Source organism: Phocoena phocoena, chromosome 19, assembly GCF_963924675.1.
Source record: "Phocoena phocoena chromosome 19, mPhoPho1.1, whole genome shotgun sequence".
NCBI lineage: Eukaryota > Metazoa > Chordata > Mammalia > Artiodactyla > Phocoenidae > Phocoena > Phocoena phocoena.
In genome coordinates this window covers 6,969,485-6,984,845 of record NC_089237.1, presented here as the reverse complement: position 1 = coordinate 6,984,845, position 15,361 = coordinate 6,969,485, and the positions used below count along the sequence as shown (strand labels likewise).

Below are 15,361 nucleotides of genomic sequence, written 5' to 3'. Positions count from 1 at the left end.
CGGCTGCAATATGGCGGAGGCGGAAGGGGAGAGTCTGGAGTCCTGGCTGAGTGAGTAGTCGCGGCGGATTCTGTTTGCTCTCGAGCCGCGGAGCCGCACCGCCCCACCCGCACCTCTCTGCCGCGTCCCCGGGCCCCGCGGTGGCGCCGCCAGGCAGCCCGCGCCTGGCCTCGTCCGCGCCGCGAGCGTCCCGCGATCACGCCCCTTCCCCAGCAGGACGTCCCGGCCCCTGCTCCCCGTGCTACTGCGCCTTCTCCCGCTCCCGCGAACAGCGGCGTGAGCTCGGGTCCTGTCCCGTCCCCGCGGGCTCCGGGAAAGCGACAGCCAAGTGCTTCGGGCTGGCATGCATCGGCGCTTGGGGGAGACTGTAGTGGCGCCGCGCGCGGCTGATTCCGGGCCCCCTGCGCCTCCCTGACGAAGGGAAAAGCTCCGGATTTGGGCTGAAACTCCGGGAGCGGTGGGTGTCGCTGAGCATACGCACATAGCTTCAGAATTGTGACCATGTATTCGAGAAGTGACCGCTTCGTGCAGGCTGAATGTTTGAAGTGAGAGTAATCCAAAGTGAGACAGAGAGAACAGAGCTCTACCTTCTTCCTGCAGTGACCAAAGCGTGGTGAAAGCTATGTTGGGGGGTGGGGGCGGCTGCTCCCCTCCCCCACCACCGCACGTCTTCGCGAGTCATTCGCTGGTAACCTACTCAGAGCAAAGCTGAGGGGCACAGCATTGATGGTTTAGTTATAGCGGCCTATTGCTATGACTGCTAATTCATACTGCTCTTAAGGAGATACGGGTTAATCTTAGCAGGTAGTATTTGGCTGAAGAGTTAATACGTTGATTTAACTGTGGACTAGAGGAGACCCCTAGAGGCCTCTTTAAGTGAAGACAAATTGGACAGGGTGATAAGACGGGCAAGATGCCTAGATACTGCCTTGTGCGGTATCTGTTATTTACTAGAGCCTGCAGGCTCTTGGAGGTGATGCCTGTTTCCTCCAATTGCCTGACTTTTCTTAATAAGAAACCCTGTTCAGGTGGTTGAACTTAGGTTACGTTTGCAAAACCTGCAGTTGCAGGCAGGTCACAAAGCCTTCTGTATATATGGAACTGTCCTCCAAGGAGCTCAGTGCTCCAAAGACGTTCATTTAATTCATTTATCAAGTATCCTCGCAAAGTAGGTACTACTGTCACAATTTCACGAAAAGAGGGCACCGTCTCATCAGTTCACTTGCCCAGAGCCACCCAACTGGATATGAGCACACTGGAATTGGTTCCATTCATAGATATTAATGGGGACATTGGAGTAATTTAAATGACCTAAGCAGAGTTTAATAGGCTAGGTTTAGCGTTAGTTTGAAAGAGCAGACTGGCCTGTTTCTGAGAGAGAGTGGAGATGGTGATGGGGTGAGGGATGGTATCTGTAGAGACTAGAGCTGAGACTGGCCTTTGACCCCTACCTGTTACTTAGAGTGACCCTTGGGGCAGTGGTAAGGTTCCTTCCATTCTTACCCTCTGTGCACTTTCCTGGTTCTTACGACTTACTGGTGTGAACTGTACCAGTTGAGCAAACCAGTGCCTGGAGCTCAGCAGCATCTTAGTCCATGTCCTCGTCACTCCGTGGTTTGCTGGAATCTTTTTTTTTAAATTTATTAATTAGTTTATTTTTGGCTGTGTTGGGTCTTAGTTGCGGCACGCGGGCTCTAGTTGAGGCACGTAAGCTCAGTAGTTGTGGCGTGTGGGCTTGGCTGCCCCGCCGCATGTGGGATCTTAGTTCCTTGACCAGCAATCTAAACTGCGTCCCCTGCATTGTAAGGCAGATTCTTTACCACTGGACCACCAGGAAAGTCCCAGTTTGCTGGAATTATTACAGAAGCCTCTGCTGGGCCCACTGTCTCAGGCCTCTCCCCTCCCCATATCAGTCCATTCTGCATTCTGCTCCCAGAGAGCACTTCCGTTTAGTTAAGTCATTCTGCTGCTGCCTCTTCGTGGCTTCCTGATATTCTTCCTTACTTTGGTCAGTTGGATGTTCTTGTCCCACCAACACACATTCCTCTCCTTATCTGAAAGCCCTGTTCCCCTTTGCTCCACTACCTGCTGTAAAATGCACCCCAGAATCTCCTTCCCCGTAAACCACCTCTTGATTTCAGCCTTCTCCAAAGTCCTGCGTTACAGCAGTTGATCAGCGTCTAGTGACTACCTGCTATGTGTGTGAGGTGTGATGAAAATTAAGAAGTTCAAACAATCTTTGCCTTCAGTTTGAAGGAAGTGATGCTGGAGTGGATACAGCATTTTTAAGTAAAAAGATAAAAGCAACAGCCATAAATGCTAAAATTCAGACAATTTCTTTGGGAAATTGGGAAAAAGTGGAATGGAAGATGGTTCTCCCAGTGGGGAGATTGCACTCGAGCTAGGCCCTAAGGAATGGGAAAATTGGCGAAGAAAACACCAGACAGTGATGTGGAGGGAGCAGACCACATCTGGGGTGTGCAGTAACAGCTGTTTGGCTGGTTCAAGCAGGGGGTTCCTGTGGGAGTGTGGTGGGAGAGAAAGCTGGGAAGTTAGAAGTTAGAACCAGATTCCGGACCAGCTTGAATTCCAGCCCAAGAAGTTTACGTGTCTACAGTTAGGAGGTCCCCATTCCTACTGTACTTGGTAAAATTAGTGTTTTGTGAAGGTTCATGTTGGTGTTTTTACAAAGGATGGGTTGGAGCAGAAGTTCTGGAAGCAGGTGAGAAGTAAGGAGGTCGGGGAAGGAATAAGAAAAGAAGAAGTGAGAGTTTTAAAAAGACATTGAGGGGACTTCCCTGGCGGTCCAGTGGTTAGGATTTGGTACTCTCACTGCTGAGGGCCCGGGTTCGATCCCTGGTGAGAGAACTATTGTAAGATCCCACAAGCTGTGCGACATGCGCCCCCCACCCCCAGAAAAAAATCGAGAAGGAAGGGATTGTGACTGACGGATGAAAATGGGTGAGGAGAGGGAAGAAGGAGTGTTCAAACCTGGGTGCCTGGGGGTGGGGCAAAAGGAGCTTTTGAATGGTGGCACCATTTATAGAAACAGGGAAGTCAGGAAGAAGAAGTGATGAGTTTGTTTTTAGACTTGTTTCTGCACCAAATTAGCACCTAAAATTACACCCTGTCTTGTTTTTTGCTCTGGTGATTTCTCACGTGTTGCACCAGAAGAGCGTGACGCCCTCAAGGGTAGGATCCGAATCTTGTACTTTTCCTGTAGTCCCTCCAGGGCCTACCACGCTGTGTACTTAGTTTCCTACGGCCGCTTAACAAAGACTTGGCGATTGACGAAGTCTCCCTGGATTCCAGACCACAGCACTGCAGGCTGACTCTTGACTCCCTTTCCATCTGTGTCCTTGCCTCTGCTTATTTCTACGTCATTTGCTACATAGAACTTGTCATCACTGGACTATCTGAGCCGTGTTGGGAAGGCGTAGCCAATGCTGCTGTTTCCATCCCTACTTGACCAACGGTCCCACGACAGTCAAGGCTAGAGATGGAACTAAGTTGAAAATGAGAGCAGGAAACATAGAGGCAAAGACACAGACTAGAATAAGGCTTTCAACGGAGCCTCAAAAATAGAAACCTTGAATCAGAGTAGAGCCCAGAGGGGCAGTTCTAGAAGGCAGGACCTGAGAGGAGGCTCTGGTGTCACCCCCGTGCCAGGTGAAGGAGAATGTTGTGGGGGTGACAGTTGTGAGTCTGCTGGCGAGGCAGTGGGCAGGTGGCGCGATTGAGTTGCCCAGAATCATCCCCTCAGGTTCTTCCAATTCCCATGGGTGACTGAGGTCTGCTGTCTGAGCTGGCTGGAGAGTCAGAGTATATACTCAGAAGCGGGACCAGCCATGGCTGAAACCAGGGCTTTTTGTGCTCATGTGTAGGCAGAGAGCTCCCTGCGGGTTTGCAGTAAAAAGATCTGTCAAGGGGAAAGGGAGTGGGATTCTAGAGGTGTTGAACATAAGTGAAAAGTGGGAGCGTTCTTGGGAGGAGAAATGCTACGGGAGTTACGGCAGCCCCGGGCAGAGTACATTGTTTGGTGAATGCCCGTGTGTGGGGAGGGGCTGTCCACATTGTACACTGTATCCGTAAGATGCTTTTCTAGTTGCAAACAGTGGAAGCGAGTGGGCTTCTTTTTCTTATATCACGAGGCATGCGACTGTCCCCAAAATGATGAGAGTGACAGGTGCAGGTATGGCTCCTCAGACCACCTTTTAGTATCCTACAGCCTCTTAACGTCATGAGAACTTCAAGCATCTCAAATGATAGGGATTAGTAACAAAGCCGTGCCGATACCTGAGAAAATTTCAGACACCTGGTGGGAGAGACGCAGGGCTTTTCTGGAGGGTAACAGCTAGTAGGTCACTGTGGCAATAAATAGCCACTCTTGATAGAATTAATCTCCCTTCCCTTCAAGCATGCCATTTTGAAGGGCCTGCTAATTCTCTTCTCAAGATTGAGGACTGACATCTCTTTTTTCCTCCAAAATGATCCTAAACCCTCAGAATTTTCTTGCAACCAGAGCAGAAACGCTGCCATGCACGCGCAGCGCTGGGCGCTGCAGGTGTTCCCTCTGCTGCCAGCTGGCGTCTGCTGATCCTTGTGACTCCTGTTGGAGGGGTAGGGGGTGGCTAGGAGTCCCTGTTAGGACTTGGTCGTGGAGCTAGTGACTTCTAATGTTAGGGGAAAAGGAAGTTAAGAAAACAGTCACGAAAAATCAGAATTTAGGAACATCTAACAACACCCCTTGTTGGGAAGGGCTTTTTACAGGCTCTCACTCTGCTTTTGGCCCTTGTGGAAATCTGCAGGAGGAGCCTGGTACTTAAAAAAGGATCCACGCCTTCAGTCTTCCTTTTGTCTTCCGAACCTGAAGCCCTAAATTTAGCAAACAGCTTGAGAGTGCTTTCTAGAAGAGGCCAACTCCAAGATCTGAATCAGAGATGGGAACACATTTAACCACCCTCAGCTGGGGCCATCCTCTATAAGCACAGGTTCTGGGGATAACAGAGAAGAGAGGACCCACACCACGTATTAGGAGACTTGGCATTTAGCTCCTGGAATTTAAACCCTCAGTGACCCTCTGAGAACTCTTCAACGCTTGTCTTTGTCCTTGATCATGGAAGACCCTTTAAACTTAAGGGTGGGGACTTCCCTGGTGGCGCAGTGGTTAAGAATCCGCCGGCCAATGCAGGGGACAAGGGTTCGAGCCCTGGTCTGGGAAGATCCCACGTGTCGCAGAGCAACTAAGCCTGCATGCCACAGCTACTGAGCCTGTGCTCTAGAGCTCTCGTGCCACAACTACTGAAGCCCGCACATCTAGAGCCCGTGCTCCGCAATAAGAGAAGCCACCGCAGTGAGAAGCCCGCGCACTGCAACGAAGAGTAGGCCCCGCTCGCCGCAACTAGAGAAAGCCCACGCGCAGCAACGAAGACCCAACGCGGCCGAAAATAAATAAGCAAATAATAATAAACTTAAGGGTGCTGGGACTTCCGTGGTGGTCCAGTGGTCGGGGGAATTAAGATCCCACATGCTGCATAGTGCAGCCAAAAACAAAAACAACAAAACAAAACTTAAGGGTGCAGATTACTCAAGCTCAGATTCTGTTTCTGCAACCCCAGGGACAGATAGCACAGTCATTGGTGCTTAGAGGGGTTCAGTAAATGTTGCTAGCTTGCCTTAAAATGAGAGGCTTAGGATTTGTTTTCTCTTTCGTTTGTGACTTTCAAAATATTGGACAGAAAGTGGTATTTGTATTTGACTTGCTTTCTGACTGAACTATTGAGTCTTTTCTCCTAGAGAAGAAATTTCTTCACATCGGTGCCTAAAAAGCACTGAGGAAAACCTTCCATACTGTCCTCCTTATTCTTTATAACAACCGTACTCTTCTTTGTTCTGTCCCAAGATAAAGCCACGAATCCTTCCAACCGCCAGGAGGACTGGGAATACATAATTGGCTTTTGTGATCAGATCAACAAAGAGCTTGAAGGGTGAGTCTCAAAGCTGTTAGGGGGCAGGTAAGAGGTAGTTGACTGGAAAAGTAAAAAACTGTGGCCAAGGAGGGCTAGCCCGATGGCCTCGGGTCAGTGTCCTGAAAGTGTGGTCTGCTTGTCTCCCAGGCCACAGATCGCCGTCCGACTGCTGGCCCATAAGATCCAGTCTCCGCAGGAGTGGGAGGCAGTCCAGGCCCTGACGGTAGGTTCTTCGTGCTGACGGTGGATCTTCACGAGCCCAGGCCTTTCCGCATGAGCCCGCTGGGATCTCTCAGGGGGTCAGGGCTCACACCCTAAGCCAGCTGAACACCGTCTATACAAACCAGACATACCTGGACCCTGCTCAGTCAGCTGTTCCACCAATGTGTGTGCCCCTGTGCCAGGCACTGAGCTTCACGGATGGCTGAAGCGTGGGCACAAGGTCTAGTGGGAAAAGCAGAGTGGCTGAGGGAGGGAACGAGGGGCAGGGGCCCTGGGCTGTGGGTGAGGCTCAGAGAAGGCTTCTTGAAGAGAGGCTGACAGAGCTGTCTTGCCAGGTTAAGAGTTGGCCAAGTGTGATTCATCCTGTAGCTAAAAATAATGCCGGTTACTAGTGAAGGCATCCACCAACAGGCAGATCCTAGCGTTTATTCAGACTAAGGGGGGTCAGGACGTGGAGCCGTGTGTGGCACGCGGGCGCCTCCCAGGCTCCCCCCTAAGCCAGGGGGCCCAGCTTCTCTCCTGACTTGGTTCAGCTCCTGGAAAACCGGGAGAGGGGGACACGGTCGTGGAAAAGGCACTTAGCCCACACACATGGCTCTGCTGTGTCCTCCGGAGAGCAATGGCCTTAGAACAGTGGTTCTTGACTGGGGGCAGTTTTGTCCCCCAGGTACACTGGGCAATGTCTGGAGACACTTTTGGTTGTCACAGGTCAGGAGGTGCTACTGGCATCTAGTGGGTAGAGGCCAGGGGTGCTGCTGAGGACAGGCTTCTACAACAAGTGACCGGCCCAAAATGTCAGCAGTGGTGCAGTTGAAAAACCGCTTTACAAAGACAGAAGCCAGGGAAGGGGGCAGCACTGGGGTGGTCTGCTCCTTGGAGGAAAACTCAAGGCAGGTCGTATGGGCCCCAGGAGGAAAATAGATGGGGGCGGGGGGAGGGGAAGTAGTGTGCCATCCACAATGAAGAAAACAGAATTTAACAGAATTCTCTCCCACCTCCCCAAAACGTTGATCAGCTTATGGAAAGAACCCTGGACCCTGAGAGAAGCGTGTGCTCTCTGGGTCTCCGTCTCCTCACCTGTAAAACACAAGGGCAGAATCTGCAGGCAGGCACCTTCCAGGACTGACACTCGATCTGTCTTGGTATCTGGGTCTCAGGGTTTTTTACTTTGGTTCCTGTTGAGCTTCCCCAGGAGAGGTTTACAGTTTGAGGGACTCTTTCGTTGCGCTGATGTCCCCTGGGGCAGTGCAGGCCTCTTTTCCTGGTTAGCTCCTTCCTTGGGTGAGTTTATTCAGTGCTCCCTCTGTGTGGGGTCTGGCCGAGTGCCAGGTCCCAGGCCTGAGCGCCGCGCCTTTGTGTGGTCCAGGTGCTGGAGGCCTGCATGAAGAACTGTGGGAGGAGATTTCATAACGAAGTGGGAAAGTTCCGGTTTTTGAATGAGTTGATCAAAGTCGTCTCTCCAAAGGTAAGTCAGTGGCAGTTTCCTCGTTTCTAGGGACTTCTTTCGTACCCCGCCCCATCTTACTGGCTTTCACTGCACAGACCAGCACCTCCATGGATCTGAGACTCCCTGGGTCCTGTCCTCAGAGAGCTAGGCTCTGACAGTAGCAGGATGTCCAGACAGGGCTCCCAGTCTAAACGTGACAGGTGACGTGGCAGCAGCTGCGCGCATGTCAGGGGAGGGCCTGTGTAGTGTTGGACCCTGGGCTTCTAGTGACAGCAGCTACTCTTCCTCGCCTGCCTCATGTGGACACGAGCAGCTGGCCTCCCTCATCACCGGGCTTCCATTGCACACTAGTGTTGCCTAAGCTCTGGGCACCCACTTACGGCAGAGGGAACAATTCTTCATAGCAAAGAGGTTCTCATTAACTCCTCTGAGAGACAGTGCAGTTCTGTTTCTGGCAGGCTGTGTGTGGAAACGCCGTGAGGAGCTCCCAGCCCCCGGCCTGACTACCGTCTGTACGCCGGATGGATACGGCCGTGTGCAGGCCGTCTCCTGCCCTCCCCTCCCAGTACTGTCGCACTCACGCCTCACACCTGCGGGTTTGGAGGAAGCTTGAGGACTGTATCTAACTAGCGACCATTACATTGCTGTGAAGAGGGCGCTCCCTCTTGTCTCTGCCTCCAGACTGCGCTAAGTTTTCCCATTTCCGTTTGCCTCTTAGTACCTGGGGGACAGGGTGTCTGAGAAAGTGAAGACCAAGGTTATTGAGCTGCTTTATAGCTGGACGTTGGCGCTGCCGGAAGAATCCAAGATCAAGGATGCCTACCACATGTTGAAGAGACAGGGTATGCGCCTGCCTTCCCTCAGCCTCAAAGCAGCCCTGAAGGCTGGCCAAGGCCAGGAAGAATGAGGGGTGTCCGCCTAAGACAGCGGGAGGGGCTGGGCTGTGAGGGAATGAGGGGGCTGCGGCCCGCAGGCCTGGTCCCAGGGAGCGCCCCCTTGCTGCATGAGGAGGGGAAAGAGCGCGGCCCAGCCTGCGCGAACGCTGCCCTGTCCCATTTCAGGCATTGTGCAGTCGGACCCGCTGATCCCTGTGGACAGGACACTGATCCCCTCTCCACCACCTCGTCCCAAAAACCCTGTTTTTGACGATGAGGAGAAGTCCAAGGTAAAGTGCATTCCAGCCTGCAGTGTCCTCAGATGAGGTGCGGGCTTGCTCAGTGCTGTGGGGAGCTCCGGTCCTGTGTTCTTCCCAGGTGGGGAGTTGCCTGTTCCTCTACCTCTAATACCCTCCTCTTCCAGCTTTTAGCCAAGTTGTTGAAAAGCAAAAACCCAGATGACCTGCAGGAGGCCAACAAGCTCATCAAGTCCATGGTGAAGGAAGTGAGTGGGTCCCGAGCCTTGGGGTGGAGGATCCCGTGGCCACAGAGCAGAGGTCCCTTCCCCCGGTGCTGCGCCTGTTGTTTGCCCTGTCCCCAGCCCTCACCTGGAAGGAGGAGCATGGGAGCTTCTGGGGAGAATGGGATAGAGGAGCACGAGTAGCTGGGGCCAAGTTTGGGGGTAGGGAGGACTGTTGCTTTAAAAGAAAAACTGTAGATTGGGTCTGAGGCCAGTGGTTCCCAAGAATCATGCGTTGAGGGCAGAAATAGAGACACAGATGTAGAGAACAAACGTATGGACACCAAGGGGGAAAAGTGGCCCGGGGGTGGGGGGGGGATGAAAAAAACAAAGAATCATGCACTGAAACGAGCTTCCGTGGGACTGGCCTCTGCTCTCGTGTTCTCTGGGAAGGTGTGATCCTTGTCTGGGGGATCTGGGGGGCAGTGGGGCGGGTCCAGTTGAGCTCTTTCTCCTGGATCCTCTTTACGCAGGACGAGGCGCGGATCCAGAAGGTGACCAAGCGTCTGCACACTTTAGAGGAGGTTAGCAACAACGTGAAGCTGCTCGGTGAGATGCTGCTGCATTACAGCAAGGAGGACTCTTCAGAGGCAGACAGAGAGCTCATGAAGGTAGGCCCCGCTCGGGGAGGTCCAGGCTCCGGGGAAGGGAGCCAGCCTTCGCCGAGTCCCAGCCCTAACACAGCAGCCAGGTGGAGGGGAGTGGCGCCCCCATTTTGCACACGAGCCACGGCCGACTTGCGCAGGGTGCGCGCGCTCCACGTACCCCCACGTCTACGCGACTCTGCAGACCTGCTCCGGGGTGCGCCCCTGCTCCGCCTCGCTTTCTGCCTCGGGCACATCTGGGCAGAGAGGCCAGCCCTGTGCCCCTGATGCTCACCTCAGCCCTCGGTCACATAGATACTCTGAATTCTGAGACATGTGCCAGCCTGGGAGGCAGGGAGGGACATACTGTCCTGGTGACTTCTCCGCCTGAACAGGCGTCTTGGGTGACACAGAGTGGTGGAGGCAGGTGGCAAGATGTGTGCTCCGAGCCCAGCTCCGCCGGTAACTGACCGTGGTACCAGGGGAGCCCACGGCTGGGTGTGAACGCTGAGTTAGATGCTCTCCAAGAACCCTGCCAGCTCCAGTTTTTCTGCCTGGGTCTCTTCTAGGAGCTGTTTGATCGGTGTGAGAGCAAGAGGCGGACGTTATTCAAACTAGCCAGCGAGACAGAGGACAACGACAGCAGTTTAGGTTAGTGAAGAGGGATTGACAAAGACGAGCTGGGAGTCGGGATGTGTGTGGTGGGGCGCCGTCACGGCCAGGAGTGAGAAGTCTCTCTCCATTCTAGGGGACATCCTGCAGGCCAGTGACAACCTCTCCCGGGTCATCAGCTCTTATAAAACAGTCGTTGAAGGGCAGGTCATCAATGGTGAGGTGGTCACCTCAGCCATTCCTGACCCTGAAGGTAAAGTGTTCTGGTTCCCCACTCCCGACCTCTCTGGACCAGCCCCAGTCCCCACCACCAGGCCACGGTGCAGGTTGACCAGTGTGTCATCCCACAGGGCCCGAGGGGGTTCTGAGCCACTCCGCGTGGTCCCCCTGGGAGGTCTGCACAGGGTCTCCCCTGCTTGCCTTCTCCGCTGGCTTTTCAGCCTTCACCTGGCACAGGTGCTGTGGGATTAGGCCAGAGGCTGTGTCAGGGTTCCCCCTCCCTCTCTGCAGCCACTCGAGTGGCCCCTGATTATTCCTGTCCCCTTCCATTCGTCCATCCAGGAAACCACCGCTCCAGTAACCAAGGCACTCTCATTGACCTTGCCGAGTTGGATGCGCCGAGCAGCTTGTCCCCAGTGCTGGCCCCCGTACCCCGCCCCTCGGACATCCCTATCCTCCCTCCGCCCCCCCAGGCCTTGGGACCCGGGCGCAGCCACTCGTCCAGCCAGGCTGAGGCCCCCCCGGGACCCAGCAGCACAAGCCACACCCTCAGCCTGCTGGACGAGGAGCTGCTCTGCTTGGGTGCGTCCTGGGGGCTGGAAAGGGCTTCTGGTGGGGCCGGTAGGGAAGCTAGGCACGTGGGAGCGGGAGGTCTGAGGGGCCCGTGTGCTTAGCGAGGGTGGCGGAGGAGGCTTCCGCTGTAGGCAGAGAGCCAAGTGCAGTGTCCCTCAGGGGGAGCAGAGCGGACCCAGTGTCTTGCTCTGCTCCCCTCTGCCCGGGAGGTGCCCCCTCAACGCAAGGACTGAAGCGGATCCGCTCCCCTCTGGAGGCTGCCTGGGGGACACCTCTCCACCCTGTCACCCACGGACGCCCAGCTGGTCACGTGACCCTACCTCGGTTGAGGTGGGGCTGGGACTGCCTAAGCCCAGAGCCTCTTCTCACCGCAGTCGTCTTCTCTGTTCTCAGGTCTCACCGACCCAGCCCCCTGTGCTCCTCCCAGAGAGTCAGCTGGAAACAGCCAGTGGCCCCTGTTCCAGGTAGGGGCACAGGTGACATGACTGCAGGGCTGACAGCCTTCACTTCCTACTGTCCTCCCCCTCCCCGACTAGTCCTCAGCTGCAGTTGTCTGCTGTCTTGACCCCTTAGGGCACCACGCCGGATACGGCGCTTTATCCCTGCCCTGTCCTTGGAGGACAGGGGCTGCTCGTCCAGAAGGGCTGCAGTAGGGCCCCCAGTAAAGGGGTGGGGGGTGGAGAGCCCAGATCCCCCGCCGCTCGCAGGGCCCTTCGCGCCCTCTGCTCACTCACGCTTTCCGTTCCCCACAGAACGAACAGTCGAACCTGGACTTCTTCAGCCCCAAACCTGGAACTGGTGCCTGTAGCCTCTCAGATGGGCCTCTCCTGCAGCCCTCAGCGGCCCCCGCAGGCAACTCCCAGGCCCCCGTGGTCCCAGCCAGCGTTCCAGCCCCCCTGGCCGGCTCCTTCTCATTTTCCACTGGCCTGGCCCCAGCTTCGGCCCCCAAGGCTGAGCCTGCGGCCCCCGGGCACCATGGTTCAGCTTTGGGCGACAGCACCGTGCGCCAGCTGGACGCCCTTGATCAGCTTCTAGAAGAGGCCAAAGCGTAATGAGTGGGAGAGGGACTGGTGGGGAGGGCAGGCCCGGGCGTAGCAGAGCCAGAGGCAGCTCCAGAGGGGTCATGAGTGTTCCCTCTCAGTCTGGAATCTGGAAGCTAGGGAGGGGAAGAACCGGCTCTAGCCTGGCGGCCTCAGCGAGGGGCAGCCCAGCAGCTCTGCCTGGTCTCTGACGTGCCCTATTCTCCTTCCTGCCTCCCAGGACCTCAGGCCTGGTGAAACCCGTCTCCTCCGGCTTCTTCGCTGGCGCTGCCACCTCCCCTCTGCTCCCCACCAGCACCTCAGCTAGACCTCTCCTCCCCTTCTCCACGGGGCCCGGCAGCCCTCTCTTCCAGCCACCTGCCTTCCAGTCCCAGGGCAGCCCCGTGCAGGGGCCCGAGCTCTCCCTGACCAGTGTCCACGTCCCTCTGGAGTCTATCAAGCCTAGTAGGTGTTGGAGGCTTGGGGTGAGAGGGGAGGTGGGGCTCACAACTTGCAGTGTGGTGGGGGACACGACAGGGGTGGCAGGGTACAGGCTCTCCAGGCCGGAGTCCCTTAGAGCCGCACGTGGCCCACCTGACCGCTGTCTCAGCCTGTGCTTGTTCCCACCGTGCACTCTCGGGAGGTCCTGCAGAAGTGGAGCCTCTGTCACAGGGCCGCCGCGCCCTCCCGCTTGGCTGTGGCGTCTGCTGGCTGTCTTCAGCCTTCCTCTCCTTCCACACTCACGCGCCCCCTTCTTACAGGCAGCGCCCTTCCTGTGACAGCCTATGATAAAGATGGCTTCCGCATCCTCTTCCACTTTGCCAAGGAGTGTCCTCCGGGGCGGCCTGACGTGCTGGTGGTGGTGGTGTCCATGCTGAATACGGCTCCCTTGCCTATCAGGGGCATCGTGCTGCAGGCTGCAGTGCCCAAGGTACCCCCGGCGCCCCGGAGCCTCAAGAGGCAGAATTCACCTGGATCTTGCACCCACTGCGTCCAATCCCAGTTCCGTCTCAGGGGCACCTGCAGTCTCTCTTCAAAGGAGCTTCTCTCTCTCTCTCTCTCTCTAGTCAATGAAAGTGAAGTTGCAGCCGCCCTCTGGGACGGAACTCTCTCCGTTCAGCCCCATCCAGCCACCTGCAGCCATCACCCAGGTCATGCTGCTGGCCAATCCACTGAAGGTGAGCTAGAACTGGGGATCCCAGCCCAAAGCCCTGGCTGCCCCAGGTTAGGGCTCGGGAATATCACCTCCCAACCTGGAGTGTCGTGATACCACAGCCATTAACATGCGTCCCTTCTCTACCCTGGTTCAGTGGCTGAGTGAGGACGAGGTGGTAGGAGCAGGGCCTGTCCCGCAGCACAGACAGGGTCCCAAGGGTATCACAGAAGAGAGCGTCTCACACGCTGCCCCTCTGCCGCAGGAGAAGGCGAGGCTTCGGTACAGGCTGACCTTCGCCTTGGGGGAGCAGCTGAGCACGGAGGTGGGGGAGGTGGACCAGTTCCCCCCTGTGGAGCAGTGGGGGAGCCTGTGACCCCAGAGGACACTGTCATCTGCACTTTGGAGCCCAGGCAGGCTGCCCTGAGACGGGAGGCTCTCCAGGTCCAGTCCTTCTTCACGTCCTGACTGCAGTGCTTAAGAGCTTTGATGTGGAACAGGGGGCCTGGGTATTGCTGCCAGGAGCCGAGCTGCTGCAGTGATGATCTCTCCTTCTCTGGCCCCCTAAAAGGACCTGTTTTTATCTACCTGTGTGACTTGAAGTGGCCACGTGCATCAGGGGTGGGGAGTGGTCCCAGACTCTGCACCCCCGCCCTGGGAACATGGACCCAGGGCTGGAGTAGGTTTTTCCCCTGTGTTGGCGTCCGTCCTTTGATGCCACAGAGGGGGAGGTCTCCAAAGACAGACTCAGGGCCCTCCCTCAAGGACCACGTCCTCACAGCCCCAGAGGTCTCAGCTCCCCGTTGCTGCTCTGTGCTTCCCCTTGCCAGGCTCCTGCTCCCATCTCCAGGGAGGTGGGCAAAGCCCAATGGTCCTGAACGGCCCTGGGCCCAGAGTAAGGAGTTGGTATGCTGCCAGATCTCCAACCCTACCCTCTATGGGCAGCGTCATCCTGGAGTGGCCACTGGATAATGAGTTGTGTGCTTGCCCCTGGTGGTGGCAGGCTGTGTCCTGTGGACATCGCAGCAGGATGAGGAACTCAACTCAAGCTATTAGAAACAGTAGAACTTGGCCTCGTGGCAGCCTAAACTGCAGATAGGAAGGAAAGAAGATGGAAGAGAACCAGTGTTTTCCTCCGGAAGCAGGTCTTCTGCACTTTCTGGGAAAAGTGTGCCTCCTGCTACGGGAGCAGGCCATCCTACTCACTCACTACCTCTTGCTCCGCATGAAATAAACTGCTGTCCTGCCCTTCACGCCTCTGAAGGGGAGGACGACGCCCAGCGCCCTGTGTCCTCCTGCTTCAGCCTCCCCTGCCTCCCACCAGATGGCCTGTGGTGTGGCACGTGATTGATTGATTGGGAACAGGAGGCCTCAGGGTCAGGCACGTTGCACTAGTTCTGTGTCCATACCTGCTGCCCAGAAACCCTGTCCCCAGCCGCCCAGGGGCACTGTCGGCAAGATGTTGGGTCTGGAGGTGGTGAGATTAGGGGCCTTGCTTGAATCGAGTCACCAGACCCTATTGCTTCAACAGTGCTCAGCCCAAGCTGCTCCACCCACTAGGTGGAACTGGGCCGGGGACGCTAGGCCTCACGGGGCAACAGGAGAGTGAGAACCACCAGCTGGGGAAAGAGCGCACAGCTCACCTGAGCTCAGCTGGATAGGCTCAGAGCCGTCTCTGGGGAAAGGTGGCACAAACCATGTTCCCTGACCCCTCCCTGCTCCTTGCCAGGCTTCCTCACTCCATCAATACAGAGGTCATCTCCCCTTCCCTCCCACTGTTGGCAAGCAGGTTTCACTGCTTCACTAGGACAGTCAAAAGTGAATCAGTCAATTTCACTACTTGAGGAATAAATCCAAGAGCTTTCCAGAGACGGGCTGCTGCAGCCCTGGGAAGGTCTGTGGGACTACAGTACGGAAAGGAACCTTTATAAGCTTTAGACTTTAAAATTATTTATGAGTGTTACTTGTTACTCTTGAGGTCACTGCTTCGTGACAAAACCCTACTGGATATGTCAACCGCTGCCTTGTTTCACTGCACGTTAAATAAAACCATTTTCGCCCCATTTGGGATCCTCCTAATGCAGACGCCAGCCGCCCCAACGTGGGGGCAGGTGCCACTGACAAATTCCAAATGTACACAGGTGGGTATGCTGGCATCGCCTGAGGGC

At 55.8% G+C, this 15,361-nt stretch overlaps 1 protein-coding gene across 2 annotated transcripts; it reads left to right on the top strand.

Moving 5' to 3' along the window:
* Window positions 1-10: 10 nt before the first annotated feature.
* On the top strand, window positions 11-13,569 carry GGA3 (golgi associated, gamma adaptin ear containing, ARF binding protein 3). Of its 2 annotated transcripts, XM_065896631.1 has the most exons (17): window positions 11-50; window positions 5,903-5,987; window positions 6,117-6,192; window positions 7,558-7,656; window positions 8,357-8,480; window positions 8,700-8,803; window positions 8,938-9,018; window positions 9,507-9,644; window positions 10,187-10,268; window positions 10,366-10,482; window positions 10,791-11,030; window positions 11,415-11,485; window positions 11,774-12,069; window positions 12,282-12,505; window positions 12,802-12,971; window positions 13,108-13,218; window positions 13,459-13,569. In XM_065896631.1, the coding sequence occupies exons 1-17, from the start codon at window positions 11-13 to the stop codon at window positions 13,567-13,569; spliced, it is 2,169 nt and encodes a 722-aa protein (XP_065752703.1). The 2 variants fall into 2 exon arrangements, with proteins under 2 accessions (XP_065752703.1, XP_065752704.1); XM_065896632.1 differs by lacking the exon at window positions 7,558-7,656.
* The last annotated feature ends 1,792 nt before the right edge of the window (window positions 13,570-15,361 follow it).